The following is a 14,821-nucleotide window of genomic DNA, read 5'->3' as shown; positions in this document are numbered from 1 at the left end:
TGTGTGTGTGTGTGTGTGTGTGTGTGTGTGTGTGTGTGTGTGTGTGTGTGTGCATGTGTTCCTGCAGCAGAGTGCAGGAATGTACAGTATGTACATATGAGGCTTTGTCTGCGTCAGTGTGGCAGTTGCTCTAGAACATGGTATTAGACTTGCAAAGGGGGGTCAATGGGGATATGTGTGTGTCTGTGTGTGTGTGTGTGTGTGTGTGCGTGTATGTGTGCGCATGTGTGCGCGTGTGTGTGTGTGGACAGACTATGTGGGTTATGCTTCATTTAAACTACAGGCAGAAATGCACTGGAGGCGTTGGATGTACACATTTTGCACACACGCCAACCGTTCCGACTGACCGAGCTGCCCTGGAAATAAAAGCTGCAGAAGTTGCAGCAGATTCTGAATTTCATTCAAAGACTTGTGAACTAACGGATCCTCAGGTCATTTTAAGATAAACAAAAAGAGATGAAACTTTTGTAATTATAATATTAAGCTGCAGGCAGCGAACAATGATAATAACACTTTGCTAAGGAGGCAGGAGCGCATTTGGCAGCTATGGAGCACAGATTTTTATCTTTAGAAGAAGTTATTTGTAAGTTTTTGCTATCGCTACATAGCTAACATTAGCATTATCAGCTGTTTATTTACTAGTCAAGAAGAAACGTTGTGAGTTCAGCACCTTTACTCAACAACATCTGTCTCCAGAGGTGGAAACAAACACCAGTGTCTCTATCACGTCCTCTCTTCTACTGAAGTTAGCATGCTAACTAGCTAGCTAGCTAGCTCCGGACCATCGCGTCACTTTCCGATAGCAACTCACTGCAGCCTCCATTCTGTCCTGAAGACGTAGCTGCTCAGTCGGCGTATACAAACACACACACACACACACACACACACACACACACACACACATATATATAAAGTATATATATGTTATAAATTCAAAGATGGCTGAAGCTCTCGTTAAGCAACAATCACCACCACATGTAGCTCCTTTAAGCTAACGTTAGCGTGTCTTCTTCAGGGTTTAAAGACTGAAACTGATCATATCCTGTTGAAAACATTTGATTCATATTAATGATCAGACTGTGGAAGTGGGAAGGAAATAGGATGCAGTACAAATGTCTGACCTTTGACCTCCGTGCTACTAGATAGTTTGGTGGAAAATAGAGATGTTCAAACGGCCAAATTTTTGTCACCACATTTGCATCTGCAGGTGTCGACCTGCGAAGAAAATATATGTGCATTCAAAACACATACACACGTGTGTGTGTGTCCTCAGTCTAATGAGGTGGAAGACAAACACTGAACGTTCCACAGCATTATGGTTTCAGCCGACAGCTAATGAAGTGAAGAGATCCCTGGCACGCACGCACGCACGCACGCACGCACGCACGCACGCACGCACGCACGCACGTAGTAGTACAGTAAAGTATAAATGTGGTAAACTAAATGAATTCAGTTACTTCCGTGTTTCCTGTGAGCGGAGGAGACTTTAAACATGAGGAGGACTCTGACTGACAGTATTGAGACTGGGCCGCTGTCTGCTCCCGCTGTTCTCATCGGGGGCCGAGTATCGACGGCGGTGTCGCCTTCCCCCCGTGTGTTCGATACCTCTGTCCTCCGCTTCCTGTCTGCACGACACCCGACGCCACCTCTGTGTGTGTGTGTGTGTGTGTGTGTGTGTGTGTGTGTGTGATGCTGCAGTATTAGCAGGCAGAGTGGGTGAGTGGGGGCTAAGGTTGCATGTTGTTCTTTTCGTGGCAACGTTTTCTTGAGTGATGGATTCCCTGAGAGGATTTAATGTCGGTGGCAGACATGATCATGAACACACCGCACATCTGTCTCACTGCACATCTGTACGCAGGACTGTCACCACTTTGTTCATGAGAGAGACAGCAAGTCAAAGTATTTTAGGACACACACAAACACGCTAAACTGACTTTAAACACAACCCGAATCAAACCTGACACAAAAACAAAAATAAACGTCTCATTTCAAAAGTGATTTCTTCCTCTTGAACTTTAAAATCTGTTCTCGTCCGGCCTTGTACACCTGCAAGCGCTGCCCCCTGTGTGTGAGTCTGTATTTCAGCTTGTTGGGATGTGTGTGTGTATGTGTGTGTTTGAGTGAGTGTGCGTGTCTTTTAGTCCTAAATATAAGCTTGTCACAGCGTCCAGAGCAAAGCCAGTGGACAGCTCAGCTGAGGCAGAGAAATGGTTTTAAGTGCTGCCTCCCCGCTCACACACACACACACACACACACACACTTATAGTTAAGACCAACACTCATTTTCATGGGAGCCAGTGACAACCAATATTTCCTGCATATATTCAAAATCTTTAAAGCTGAAAACTGTCAGTACTTCGTGTTTCCAGCACATGGACACTAAAACTCTCCATCAGGGTAAAAACCCCAGCAGACTGCTCATCCTGCTCATCCTCCTCCTCATCATCATCATCATCATCAGATAATGAGAGATCATTCACTGCAGGTTCAGTGTAAACAGACTGAGGTTTAGAGTTAATCAGAGTCTAACGCAGGTTTTTATCGGATCACAAATCGTCCACACGACTCGACCTGGTTCCCTTCACATTTGTCATGTAAAAGACATATTCAAACAATTCAAGAGGAGTGTGAAGACGTTCTGAAGTGAAGATGTTGGATTAGCATTTCAGTGTGATGGGTATCTGATTACAACAGGTCTTATAACCTTTTCGCACCAAAATTAGCAGGAACAAGCAGCTTTTTAAATGAGAGCAGACGACTGACTCCTTTCACACTGCCAGACTAGACCTGCTTTATCATCACACGTCACATGGACATCTCCCTTTAGGCTGAATGGAGCTTTAAACACTCTGTTTCTGATGGTATCTGCTCTCCTCTGCTGTGACTGCACTTGAAGAGAAAAAGAAAATAGAAAACGTGCGCGTCAATATGACAGATGTGTTCTCTGTGTTGTTGCACCGGCGGGTGAAAGCAGCCGCTGTGAAGGACTCTGTTTCTTCAACGTGCCCTTTAAAGTGCCATATTTTGACTGAGTTGACCCCCCTTCCTAAAACACACACACACACACACACACACACACACACACACACACACACACACACACACACACACACACACACACACACACACACACACACACACACAGCAGCAGAAGGATCAGTCTGAACCCCTGTGGTGAGACGACACTGCTAACACACTTCCTAAAGACTTGTTCCCAGACTGTGTGTTTAAAGCTGCAACACACACACACACACACACACACACTTTGTGCCTGTGTGTGTGAGAGTGTGTACCTGTCAATCTGTCTTTACTGTGTGTAGACAGGTATCTCCGCCTGTTAATGTCTGTGTCCACGTCTCAAAGTGTGTTTTCTTTTCTTCGTGTGTGTGTCGCTGTCAGACTGTGTACGTCTGTCAGCGTGTGTGTGTGTGTGTGTGTGTGTCAGTTTGCATCTGTCTATCTGCATCTCCCACTGTCACTGTGTTTGTTTTACACGTGTGTGTGCGTGTGTGTGTGTGTGTGTGTGTGTGTGCTCACCCATGCTGTTGGTGGAGCTGCACCACATCAGCAGACAGCCGGTACACAGCAGGTTGAGTGATCCGAACAGCAGGATCCTCCACGACTGAAAACGACAAACAAACAAACAAACAAACAAAATAACTGTTAAAGGACAAAAACACAAGGAGAGGCTCCGCCTCTGGATCCAGGCCCAACAGATCACCTATCATATGTCTTTTTTTTATTTCCTTCGTTCATTATTCACACGAGCTGAAATTATGTTTTCTTCTGAAATCAGGAAACGACGGGAATCACCAGCTCACGGTTGAATCCCTCCGCCAACCAGCTGAGTCAGGAAATATAGTCACAGTCTCTCCTTCCTGGATTACAGCGTTGAATCACAACCAGAAGAGTTTTACAGAACATTATGATGTCACAGTGAAGTTGACCTTTTGGGTATAAAATGTGATTATTATTTTATCTTATTAGATATTTGGATTAAATCGTGTCATTACATCGTAACACAATTAGCAGATGAATTTGTGAGTTATGGCCAATAATGTGTTTTGTGAGGTCACAGTGACCTTTGACCTTTGACCACCAACTTCAGTTCATCCTCGAGTCCAAATGAACGTTTGCACACGTGAACGATATGAAAACAAAATGAATCATACTGCAGATGTTGCGATTTGGATACCGGACTTGATCATATTGAGATATCGATAATATTTCAATAAATTCTTCAGCCCTAGTTCGCACCAGATTTAAAGAAAACCCCACAAAGCGTTCTGAGATATCACGGTAACAAAAATGGGACGTACTGTATGTACGACACAAATCCCCACAGCTACATTTGATTCATAGTTACAGTAAAACTATGAAGTGTAGCTGCATCACCCAACATTACTCTTCTACTTTAACACTTAAAGATCAGTAATTATGGATCTTTAAAAATCCTTTTAAAAACTGTTTATTGAAGGTTTGTCTTCGAAACTCGAAGCAGCAGAGGTTGAGATACTCTGACTTTTAATCCCCAACCATGAGCCCATTAACCAATTAGTTGACTGGCGGAAAAATGAAACTATACTGACAATAAGTTAATCGTCATTTTTCAGGAACATATTCAATCATTCTCTGGTTCCAGCCTCTGAAGTGCGACTCGTTTTTCTCTGTTTCATATCACAGTAAGTTTAAAAGGTTTCTGTTTTAAATCTGTCCTCAGACGTAGACGACCCTGATGACAGAAACCTCCTCCACAGCCACAGAAGACATTATACAACTGTTCTCACAGGCTGCTGCTGCTGCACAGGGTTTCCCTGACTGTCAGTCAGAGTCCTGGGGCAGACACTCTGGCAGGTGACCAGCCGCTGTCTCATCTAAATCCAAACCTACAAACCGATTGGGAGCTGCCGGGTTTTGGCTGCTGGATGAAGAGTGAGTTTCCCGCCCCGCGGTCGACCTGCTCTGCCGGGGATTTGGGTGAATTCTGCGAGCGAGCGAGTCCCCGGCCGTGTGGCCTAACATGTCTACTACAGTCTGAATCAGTTCATCACAGAACCAGCAGCTCAGGGGAAGGTCACGATCAGAGAACGAGAGAGGAGGAAACAGGCTCAGTGCTGTGAAAGAGCAGCTCTGATCATCACTGATATCAGCTGTAACAGAGCCTCATTATTTCATTTAGATCTTAACGTCGTTAACTCCAAGAGAAATAAACACACTGAATCTAAAATACTGAAAATAAACAATTAAAGGGACCTGATGGTTTATTACTAATCATGTTCTGTATTAATCTGAGAGTCTACAGACAGAAACAAAACTCACAAAGCCCAAATCAGAAATCAAGACATATTGACGCTTGATGGATTTATTTTAAGACATTTTTCCGACCTACAGAAACCGTCTTAATCAAAATAAATACTGTATCCTGTGAAGAATAAAGAGAACCACTCCATTGTTCTTTAGAGCAAATAACAGCTTCATATTGTATTTAAGGGACTAAGGGTTATATTTATTCATACAAATAAAATTCAACTGAAATGAATAAAATATATAATCATCATCTCATTTAAGAAAAGCTGTGGTATTTATATGACCTATATATATATATATGTGTGTGTGTGTGTGTGTGTGTGTGTGTAGAGAGAGAAGAAGAGGAACATCTTCCACGTCAGTAATGATCTTGGCAGCTTGACTTCGATGCGAATTGATAATGAAAATTACAATACACATCGTGGTATAAAGTTTAGTTTTACTTTAGTTTTATTTTGAAGCTCAGGTCTCTTTACACACTCGAACGTGTTCATGTAAATAAACAGCCAATCACCAGGATCATCAGGTCTTGGTCCGAGCGTGCTGCATGCTGGGTGCGTGGTATCACTTTGGCAGATATTGAGATTTCAGTTGGAATGGATGTTTTTGCATTTTAATTTTCACAGAAAGTTTTTAAAATGATGATGTTGTGATTGTTGTTGTATCTTGTACCAAACGTCTGGAGAATATGAACAACAGCTGACAATGCACAACAATGTGACACATTTTACCTTTAGAAAAAAAAGCATTTGGATTTGGGATATTGCACTTGGACATGTTGCGGTTTCGATTACATTTCTATTAATTGTGCAGCTCTACTGCATGCTGATTGGCTCTCTGACGCAACAAATGATGAGGCATTTTTTGATCCTTGATCGTATCAAACCAATTCGGTCTAAAAAAAAGTATAGATGTTCGATAGTCCTACTTATATATACTATACTACATACAGGAAATACCAAACTATGACATCGCTCTGCAAGTGAAGGTCTGGTATAGGTAACTAAATCTACTTGGTTATGGTTATGGGAGGGGGCAGGATGCGACCTGCGGTTTCTGGTGAGCGAGGTTTTGAGACGGTCACACCAAACCGCCGTCATCACATGACCACAGCGAGAAAAACATAATCCAAGGTTGTTTAAGTGTTTTAAATAACTAATGATGTCATTTCCTGTTGCGAAACAAAGACCAGTTAGCTTAGCTTCATGCAGTCTGTATCTGAGCCCATTCAGCTGTTCTCACTGTTCCTCCTGCCTGGACGTAAACTCAGCAGAATTTTCAATGAAGAAGAAAAAATAAAACCTTGAATCTAAACTCGCCCTCTGAGCAGAAAGAGAGAGAGAGAGAGAGAGAGAGAGAGAGAGAGAGAGAGAGAGAGAATTTGTGTGTGTCACAGAGGGAAGAAAAAAGAAATGGAACAAGGGAATGAATATATGTGTGTGTATATAAGTGTGTGTGTGTGTGTGTGTGTGTGTCCTGGCCTGTCACTTCGTGTTGGAGTCATATGCCGTGGTGGGGAGCGCCGAGTGCTGTGAAATCTACAATTACTGTGGTGTGCTGTGTTATGACAGCACTGGGGCGTCTGGTGACAGCACTAGCCAGCGACAGGCATGGGAGACCCACAGTGTGTGTGTGTGTGCACGCATGTATGTGTGTGTGTTCGTGCATGTGACTGTGTGTGCAAACAGAGAGACAGCGCTCAGCCCAAAACATTCCCAACCCCCCCCACCCACACACACACACACACACACACACACACAGTGCCTGGAGGAGAGTGCATGGCTGTTGAATCCTGACGCTCTGCTGCCCCCGTCTGTCCGTTAGCGGCGTTGCCAAGCTGTCTGGCGGCATCACGGCGTGCCAGCATATTGAGGTTACATGTGACATTGGAGTGACAGAGCTGCAGCGCCGATACAGCGGCTCAGTCACCAGGTACTGTATTAAACAAGGAGCCCCCGCTGATGCCAGGCCTGATTACATCATCGTGGAGCGCCACGCCAAGCTGACGCATCATCGGGCAGCGCCGGGCAAATGTGTGTCATCATGGTGAGCAGAGGCATGACTCATGTTACCGTCTGAAGAAGGAGGGGTAGAAAGAAGGAGAGGACAGTTTCACTGGGTTGGGAGAGTGTGCAGGGGGGGTTTGTGGGACTTTTTTTTAAGCCAACTGAAACCTGCAGCCGCCGCCGCCGCCGCCACAACCCGCCAAGGCTCGCTTCCGGTGGCAATGATAACACAGGAAACGTCCTCTCCTGCTCCTCGTCTGCTCAGATTGGTGCCATCAGGGCTCCGTGTCTCCAGGGTAGCCGTGTTCTTCTCTCAAAATAAACCTACTTACATAATGAATCGGCGGCGGTGACGGCGGCGGCCTGTTAACACGGGCGGTGCAGTTTTCCGAATGGGTTGCTGCAGCTGAAACGAGATGACGCCTGGTCCGCTCGCTCTCCTGTCCTCCAGTCACGTCTTTCCTCTGCTCGTGGTCTGATGTTCCAGTTTCATCAGGACATTCTGTCACTGCGACAGTGGCCGAGTTTCACCGTCCAGCACCGTAAACATCCGCCGTACAACGCACACCAATCAAGGCTGTTATAATAATCAATAATTAATAACAACCAATAATTCTCAGTGTCACGATGATAATATGTTGATCTGATAAACATTTTAGTCTCACTGACTTCCTCCTGCTTTAATCTGAAATCACACACTTAAAATCTCAAACTGATTTGTTCTGCAAAAATATTTTCTCCTTCATACTCAGACTGAAACTTCATTATAGAGAACGTTCTTCATTATAGAGCACGTTCTTTATTATAGAGAACGTTCTTTATTATAGAGAACATTCTTCATTATAGACAATGTTCTTTATTATAGAGAACGTTCTTCATTATAGAGAACGTTGATTATAGAGAACGTTGATTATAGAGAACATTCTTCTTATAGAGAACGTTCTTGAAGAGGTTTGTCAAGTCAAGCAGGGTTGAATGAAGAGACACTATTGAGTTGCATTATGGGAGTTGTAGGCTCTAGTCTTCAGGAGCTTGAGCTACACTGGGAACTAAAAGGTCGGGATTTTTCTGCCTCTTCAGCTTTAACCAGGTCTGTATTTTTAAAAGTCCTCCAACTGCACGGAAGAGCAAAATTAAATCATTGAAAATAATCTTGAGAAAGACGTTTTGTCTGTAAGTGAAGTTAATGGCTTCTACTTGAGAAATTGCTCAGCATCATTCAACCTGTGACTTTCATTATGCATTATTCTTCTATTTTTGTCCGTGAAAAAGAAATGCAAAAATGAGAAAACTTCAAAACCTGCAGATGTCAGAGAGGTGAGCGGGGATCTGGTTTCCAAAACTGATCATCATTTGAAAAACAAGAGCTTTGTTTAAGGCAGACAGAGGCCTTTAGATCTGGAAGCCTTTCAGGTGAAAGGTGAAACATCTTCGAGAAACTCAATCGAGTCCAAGTCCAGTTTCCTCTGTAAAGCTCCAACAGACACCAGGACCTGGATGACTGAGAATCTCCACAGACACATCACCTGTCCGTGTTAAAGTACCTGCATCAAGCTCTAAAAACTCCTCCACTGGTCAAGCTGCACCTGAACTCAGATGTTGACAAGACCTCGGTTTTATTTCACAACACGGAGGGAAAGAGGAGACGAGAGGGCGGCGAGGGCGGTCAGGTGCTGAGGAAGCACATCTCAGCTTTCACCGGTTTGAACTATGTTTGGTCCCTAAGCTGTGTACGACACCGTGTAATCCAATCCGAGGCTCTATGGGGAAGCGAGACCCCCCGCCAGTGTGTGGTCAAAGTGGATTATAGCACAATAACGCTGACACACGCACACACACGCACAAAACAATAACGTCTGAGCTCCTTTCCCGTTCATTATCATGTCTCCAGTGTTTTCACTGTAATTTTTAGTACGACTCTACATCTGTCCCTGTTTTGTTCAGACGCATTACGACTTTTTTTTCCTCAATCTACTCTAATTTTGTAGAAAAAAAATTGAACTAAACATGTTTTTTGTTATTGGGACATTAGGACAAAACTCTCTCCCTGTTTTCAGAGCAGTGAGTTTAGTGTCGTTGCTGAGGTGATTTATGTTCTGTGTATATTAATCACAACACTACAGAAATCACAATATGTATATTATATTATAATATAATTAATATATATATATATACGGTGTGACACTGTATGTAAGAAGCATCTGGCTGTTTGGTTTATATGTATTTATGTATATTTCACCTGTCGTCATTTTACTTAAAATTTATCTGACTTGCAGAAAAACAAACAACAGAAGCTTTTGAGCAAATCGGTTATCCTGCAGAGGTGGTTCATGCAAGTTTTGGTTTCTTTTCTCACAGTGAAAACTTTCATTGTTGCCGACATGTTTTCTGTGAGGGATGAAAGTATTAAACGCTTTAACAGCCACCAACCAAATCTGCAAGGTGTGAGGGTTGGATACACAAAAGATAAATTTTGGGAGGAGCAATAAAAGTTCTTCCTGTTAGAGCGTAAGGATTCGGAAAGAAATAAAAAAGGAAAATACAACATTCAACAGGTGAAAATGTCCCAAATTAAAACATCAAGGATCCGTGCATCACAGCAAATAAAAGACAGAATATACAGAGATGAAGAGCAGAGTGTGAATCTGCTCAAAGACTACAGGTCAATCTGTCAGAGTGAAGCAGCGTTCAGCTCGTGGCTGATGGTATTTCACTGTGAGGACTTCATCCTTGCTGCTTTCACTGGAACATGGTGACCTACTAGGAAAACAGGATTACTGCAGGTGTTTGGGTTTGACTCTGTGTATGAGACACAGAATCCAACCAGCTTAGAGTGTAATGGGATTGTAAAGTGAGGATTCTCCAGATAATCACTGAAAGGAGGTCTGGACGATACAGACGACACGGATCTGACTGACTGATAATCGACAGGATGGTGGCAAAAAAATACCAAAGATACAAACATAACACACACACACACACCTACCCGTCTATCTGAGGCCACCAGTCTGAATTCTTGCAGGAGTTTCCCAAAGATGGATCTGTGCGTCTTCCTGAATGGATGGATGGTGCCCTGCAAAAAAAAACAAAAAAACATCAGAATAATAATTATTAAAACTAATTAACTAACTTTTAATGTGGGAACAAATAATAAACCTCATGTAATGTGAAGAGAAATAAAATGCCAGATAAAACAGCTCTGTGTAACCGTCAGGAATGACATTTAAATTAGCTTCAATCAGGTTCATCAGGTCTGTGATTGGAAAGCAGAGTAGGAGGTAAAGCTTGAGCTACAGCACCACCATGTGGTGTGTTGGTGTACAACACTGACTTATTGTAAATGTTTTTGTTAATTCTTTGTTTCTTAGTTTCTTGTGTTGGAAAAAGATTTTAATCTCAATGAGACTGTCTGATTAAATAAAGATTACATTAAAAAAAAAACTCTTATTGAAACAATCCAGATAAGAAGGAAGAAGCTACCATCCTAAAATCTGCAACAACAAAAAAAATCAGCAAATCAGAGTCATATCTGGATTTTATATGACGTTTCTGCAGAATGATGTTCGGCTCCATCGTGGTCATTCCAGCTCACAACATATAACAGGAAGCTGAAAGTGACCAACACACCAGACTTTCTCTTTCTAAATGAGGCTGTTGACTGTGGTGGGTTGGGACACAACACAACATAGTTTATTATACAATTTATTTTGGGGGGAATCTCAGTGTCATTATTCCTGGATGTTCTCACCATCACTTAATAATTAAACTGAACTGAAGGTAGAAAAGTTGCAGAGTTCAGACACAAACTCATGATCATCACACAGTTTCTAACAGGTCTAAGCTTTATTTTTATAGCACCTTTCAACAAACAGGAAACTCAAAGTGCTTTTACATAATACAGACACCTGCAGAGCTTCCATTTAAAGAAGCTTCAACACGAAGCAGAGCTGTTTCTCTCAGCAGCTCCACACTTCACGACAAAGTTTCTTTTTTTAAAATCACCTTTTCAAGAATTTAACAGCCAGTCACGCAACAACCATGTGACAACGGTTTTCAACAGAGACGTCTGACCCGATACAACCCAGAGTCACTTTCAGATGCTGCTGGAGTTTGTTCTTTTCTAAGTGATGCAAGAGATCCAGCAGGTTCACGTCAGCACATCTGACTACACAAGCACCAAGTCTGACCTGGTTCAGGCTGAGATACGAAACATCACCAAAAATAATCAATATGTAATCATATGTTGGGCTGCAGCTAATCATTGTTTTCATTATCCATCAAGTCTTCACTGTAACTTAAGGTAAGAAAAAGCAGCAAACTCTCTCATTTGAAAACACAGAACGATCATGTCTAATCATGACCTTCCCCAGAATGTCTGGTTGATTTATTTTCCTCCATGTTAAAAGAAAATAGTTTTTATGTGCAAAACAATAAATAAGTGTTTGTATATGAGACATACACAAACAGTGTGGTCGTCTTAATTCCACCAGCTGTGAAGCAGTTGCAGTTTGACTCTGTTTTCATGCTCACGCAGTGTTGAACCTGATTTACCACTGTACAAAAAGTGAGTGTTTTCTTCTGAAAACAAAAGCCGAAGGAAACCGAGCTGGAGCCAAGACACCAACACCAGCACTGTGTGCAAAGCATCTATACCTACACTGTGAATTCATAAAGACTGGGGCCGGTTGCAAAAACACCTTAAGTTTTCAACTTATGATACTTAAGTTTTAATTTCTCCTTAGCTGAGGGAGTTACTTAAGGGCGTTGCAAGAAAATCTAGTCAAAGCTTTCCTTAGAAATTTACAACATTGAAAGAGATTTTACAGCAGTAAAATTCTACTGTTTCCATGGAGACTGTTGATTTGCTGCCATTAGCCATTATTACTTGTGATACCTGTTAGCGCATCATGCCGATGTTTTGACGGGAGTTTTCACCACGGTGAAGTTTGGTTGTTAAGGTTTAAGTGATTCCTGAAGTTCAAGACTAAGATAACAAGAAAACCTGAAATACTTAAGTGGTCATTTTAAGGAAACTTTAAGGAGAAGATTTAAGAGTGTTTTGTGCAACTGTTTTTATTTGAAATAAATCTTAACTTATTTTAGACTCACACCTCTTAATTTAAGGTGTTTTATGCGACCGGCCTCTGGTGTTTTCACAGTCCTGACCTGTGCTACTGTCAAAGACTCAAATCATAACAGGAGCTTTTCAAACGTCAGTTAAAATTACGCACATAAGGAACATCAGTCAGCATCTTCCTCAATAACAATAATGCTAATGACACAGTCGTAGCCTCTAAGTCTTTGTCAAGATTAAATAAAGAAAACAGAGCTTCAAGTCTCTTTCTTCAATCATACTAACTCAACAATTACCTTCTCCTGCTCAAACTGCCGCTGCTGGAAGCTGTGTGAGCTCCAGCTCTTTCTGGAGGGAATTTGTGTGCATGCGTGAGGACTAGTTGTGATAATAGATCTTGAAATAACAGATAGACATCAACCCTGAAACACAATCTAACAGATAAAAACCAACAAAAGCGGTAGAGTCACTCACCAAGACGTACGTGTCGTGCTCATGCTTCTTCCTGTGCAGAGGGACATCTGTGGAAAAAAAGAGATGCCACTGTCAACATGTTCAAACAAAACAATCTAATCACAGTGAGGTGAACAAGACCGTCAGATGCTCAACTCCGGGGAGTTTTTTTGTTTTTGTTTTTGATAATCAATATGTTTCTTTGCTTTACATGAAGGACAGGAGTTCAGAGTCAAGATCAGCTTTTACTGTGATTTCCACACAAATGTATGACAAATACACAGGGTCATGACATGTCATTTCTAATGGACCACAGTCCAAAACAGAACAGATTAATTAAAGACAAAGGCAAACATTAAACAACATTTAATATGTCCAAAAAACTAAATAACATTGACAGATATTATCAGCATTAGTAGTTCCACTTCATTAACAGAGTTGGTCTTATTTTCGTTGATTTTCTGTAGATTATTTTTATCAGTATAATAATAACACTGTGCACACCAAGTTAATAGCTTAAGTACCTTGAAGAACTGTGTGCACTTGTACCGAGTAAAGCAAAAATTCTGTTTTCTTCGCTTTGTATGAATTTAATTGAGAAATAAAAGCTATTCATGACGTTAAAGCATCCTCACTTTACTTTTGGTGCCTAAAACATTTGCACATACAGATGGTGACACATAAGAAAGTCAGTTTCCGTACACCACACTGCACTGAGATGGAGTAGGTTACAGTAAGAACTTGTTTTTCCCAGGTCCCTTGAAAAGCCACCAGTATAATATAAGTAAAATCATAACACGGTGGTCTCACGGTGGTATTCATTCAACTTCATTAATGTCAAAATAAGCATTGGAATCTATATTTATTGTTATTAGATTCGACCTACACCACCTACACTTGTGAAAAACTTTTAAACTGTCCAAAAGTAATGTAAGGTAAAATAAACTGCACTTTGTATATAGCTAATTAATAAATAAAAATATTAATGGCATTATTTTGAGAGTATGCTAAATTTAATTTAAGTGTCTAAAACTTTAGAACAACATTGTATAATGATATTCTTATTTTAAAATAATCCTCCATTTTATAAGATTTCACTAAAATCACCAACTCCTGACACAGACAGACGCGAATCAGTTGGTGACAAGATTTCCTAACAGGTGAGTTAAACAATGAGAGCCAAATACACTGTAGTTAGCTTGTTTGTCTTCATACAAGATACAAAATACAAACTTAACAACAACAAATTAAATTTCAGGGAAGAAATTATGTCAATATCTACGTCATATCTTGCTTTGTATTAAAGTATAAACCTGTCGTTTCAGCGTTTTAGGTGATTTAGACGTTAAACTGCCTCCGCTGGTTTACAGGACTCACAAACGTTAACGTCAACACACAACATTCAAAGGCCCTAGACGGACACACCGAGCTGGTTTACACTGGTTTAAACTGACCGTTAAGAACAGTGTTAATGTTAATTCTGTCGTTATAACCGAATTACAGCGGGAATAACTGAGAACCAGCGAAGTTAGCTCAGCCGCCCGTTTGAATACGTGTTATTAGCCGTTAGCCTGCTAGCATAACAAACCTGAATCCTTGATGTTAATCACATCCACCGACACCATGTCAGGTTTATCCAGCGGGCCCACCTTCCTCTCGGTCACCCCGGACGGCACCACGTCCGGCTTCGAGCCGAACTTTCTGGGGTAAAAGTCCCCGGCATTGTGATAAGACAGACCCGAAGACGTGGACATCATCCCCTCCATCGCCATTTTGGACTTCCTGTTCCCGTGAGCCTCTTTCATTTGGTTGCACAGGCGCATGCGCCAACACAGATCTATATGTCATTGACTTGAACCATGTAGTAGTGACGGTTCATATACTATAGAGATCTTTTTTATTATTTAAATCCATATTCCGGTCACTGGAAGACCAGGAAAATATATATAAAGGAAATTTTAGAAATAACAAAAATAAAAAT

The 14,821-nt window shown here is 41.6% G+C and overlaps 1 protein-coding gene across 1 annotated transcript in view; it reads right to left on the bottom strand.

Annotated features, from left to right (window-relative positions):
• Nucleotides 1-14,612, bottom strand: part of slc30a6 (solute carrier family 30 member 6) — a 55,895-nt gene extending 41,283 nt beyond the window's left edge. The window contains exons 1-4 of the mRNA XM_022748164.1: nucleotides 14,429-14,612; nucleotides 12,862-12,908; nucleotides 10,300-10,386; nucleotides 3,538-3,622 (exon numbers count right to left, since the gene is read on the bottom strand). Of these exons, the coding sequence (XP_022603885.1) occupies nucleotides 3,538-3,622; nucleotides 10,300-10,386; nucleotides 12,862-12,908; nucleotides 14,429-14,612 (403 nt within the window). The remainder of the gene's footprint in view (nucleotides 1-3,537; nucleotides 3,623-10,299; nucleotides 10,387-12,861; nucleotides 12,909-14,428) is intronic.
• Between the last annotated feature and the right edge of the window lie 209 nt (nucleotides 14,613-14,821).

This window comes from Seriola dumerili, unplaced genomic scaffold (assembly GCF_002260705.1).
Source record: "Seriola dumerili isolate Sdu_G_001 unplaced genomic scaffold, Sdu_1.0 BDQW01000120.1, whole genome shotgun sequence".
NCBI classification, from domain to species: domain Eukaryota; kingdom Metazoa; phylum Chordata; class Actinopteri; order Carangiformes; family Carangidae; genus Seriola; species Seriola dumerili.
Note: the sequence above shows the minus strand (reverse complement) of the source record. Positions and strands in the feature narration are given on the sequence as shown.